Raw genomic sequence first — 1,528 nt, 5'->3', positions numbered from 1 at the left:
AAGTATGTTACAGACATTTCATGAAGACCCTAAAGAATCATACCAGCTTGTTAAAAATGGGCATCCGATGTCCCCTTTAACGTCCACACCAATGGATGTTTATTATAAGTGTAGCTGTAATGCTGAAGTAATGCTCAAGCACTTTAAAGTGGTGGACTCTAGTTAACATTATAGTTATCATATTTGGTATGAATGCCCATTTATACATGGTGAAGTGATTGGATTGTGAAAAGTGGACGTTCCATTCCAGAATGAAGCCAGATCTGACTGTAAGTTTGAATGTGGTCTAGCAAGCATGACTCTGTTAGCCTCTGAACTACACCATCTGGAACATCTTTCTCTTTTGACAGCCATTATAAAATTGTATATTTGATCCCCCCATTTGCTAAATTTCTATCCTTGGGTGGCATTAATTACACACAGTAGTCGCCAACAATGGATACTTTGCTCTGCACTTAGGAATACAAAGGAATAGTCATTTCATGTCAAGTTCACTAGCATTCTCGAATCTCAAAAACACGCTGCAGATAAACCAGGCACTGCAGTCTTAGAGCAGTCAAGGAAAGATATATGTAGAAAGCAGCAGAGAGACTGAGGATGACAGATGACACTAACCTCACATATTGGAAATATTCAGGACTCTGATTGCGGTAGAAGACGGAGAACCTGAGCATCCTCCCAGCAGCGGCCTGAGCTTTATCTAACAGCTGCTGGAGATGCTCCATGGCATAATCTGCAGAGAAGAACCCATTTAAAACCATTACTAATGAACATAAACATAAATGCTTCCTATATAGCACTGATGGCAGTAATTATGACACCGAAGGCAAGAAGACACAAGGAAGATGTGTCACGATTGTGTCTTCTATCTGAGCATGATATGCAGAGTCAACAATAAATAAGCCATTTGTTCATGATTTTTTTAGCATTAGCATTCAATGACAAATTCGTGACATGAAGATTAAGTTAAGATAATCATGACACTTCATACAGTGTGCTGTAGTGTGTAATTTGATGGTTGTTTCCGGACAGGTTTCCCCAAATAGTCCTCCTGTTTATTTATTGGTTGGACAAAACTAGCCCCTCCCCCAAACTCACACCATTGGTTGAGCCTGTTGCTGTGTTGGGCTGCTTAAACAAACAGACCAATGATTTGACAGAGTCACAATGTTTACTCCTTTTTAATGGAATCAACTCAGAAATATCCTTTTGTCAGTTGTCTTTGTATATTAAGCTGGCACGGGAGGAGGTATTTTAACAATAAAAACACATTTAACTCTCTGTTACTCCGTCTCTGCTTACCCCCAGTGCAGAACTCCACTACTTGGCTCCATTCAGACACCTGATAGTCTCCGTCTGGCTGTCTGATGGCGGTCTGCACAGCGACACAGTACTCCGTTCGAGGGCTCAGGAACCAGTGGCCTCTCACAGCCATCGGCAAAGGTCCTGCTTTTGCCACTAGCTTGGTGGGGACATCCTGGAAAGCCAAACACCAGAGGGCGCTGATAGTTAATTGTTGGTTTACAGG

The 1,528-nt window shown here is 41.8% G+C and overlaps 1 protein-coding gene across 1 annotated transcript in view; it reads right to left on the bottom strand.

The window, feature by feature from the left end:
* Nucleotides 1–438: 438 nt before the first annotated feature.
* LOC107576076 (phytanoyl-CoA hydroxylase-interacting protein-like) overlaps nt 439–1,528 on the bottom strand; it is a 10,625-nt gene continuing 9,535 nt past the window's right edge. The window contains exons 2-3 of the mRNA XM_016262342.1: nt 1,303–1,502; nt 439–733 (exon numbers count right to left, since the gene is read on the bottom strand). Coding sequence (XP_016117828.1) covers nt 495–733; nt 1,303–1,502 — 439 coding nt within the window. The 3' untranslated portion in view covers nt 439–494. The remainder of the gene's footprint in view (nt 734–1,302; nt 1,503–1,528) is intronic.

Source organism: Sinocyclocheilus grahami, unplaced genomic scaffold, assembly GCF_001515645.1.
Source record: "Sinocyclocheilus grahami isolate Dianchi unplaced genomic scaffold, SAMN03320097.WGS_v1.1 scaffold3181.1, whole genome shotgun sequence".
NCBI classification, from domain to species: domain Eukaryota; kingdom Metazoa; phylum Chordata; class Actinopteri; order Cypriniformes; family Cyprinidae; genus Sinocyclocheilus; species Sinocyclocheilus grahami.
This window is presented reverse-complemented; position numbering and strand designations above follow the sequence as displayed.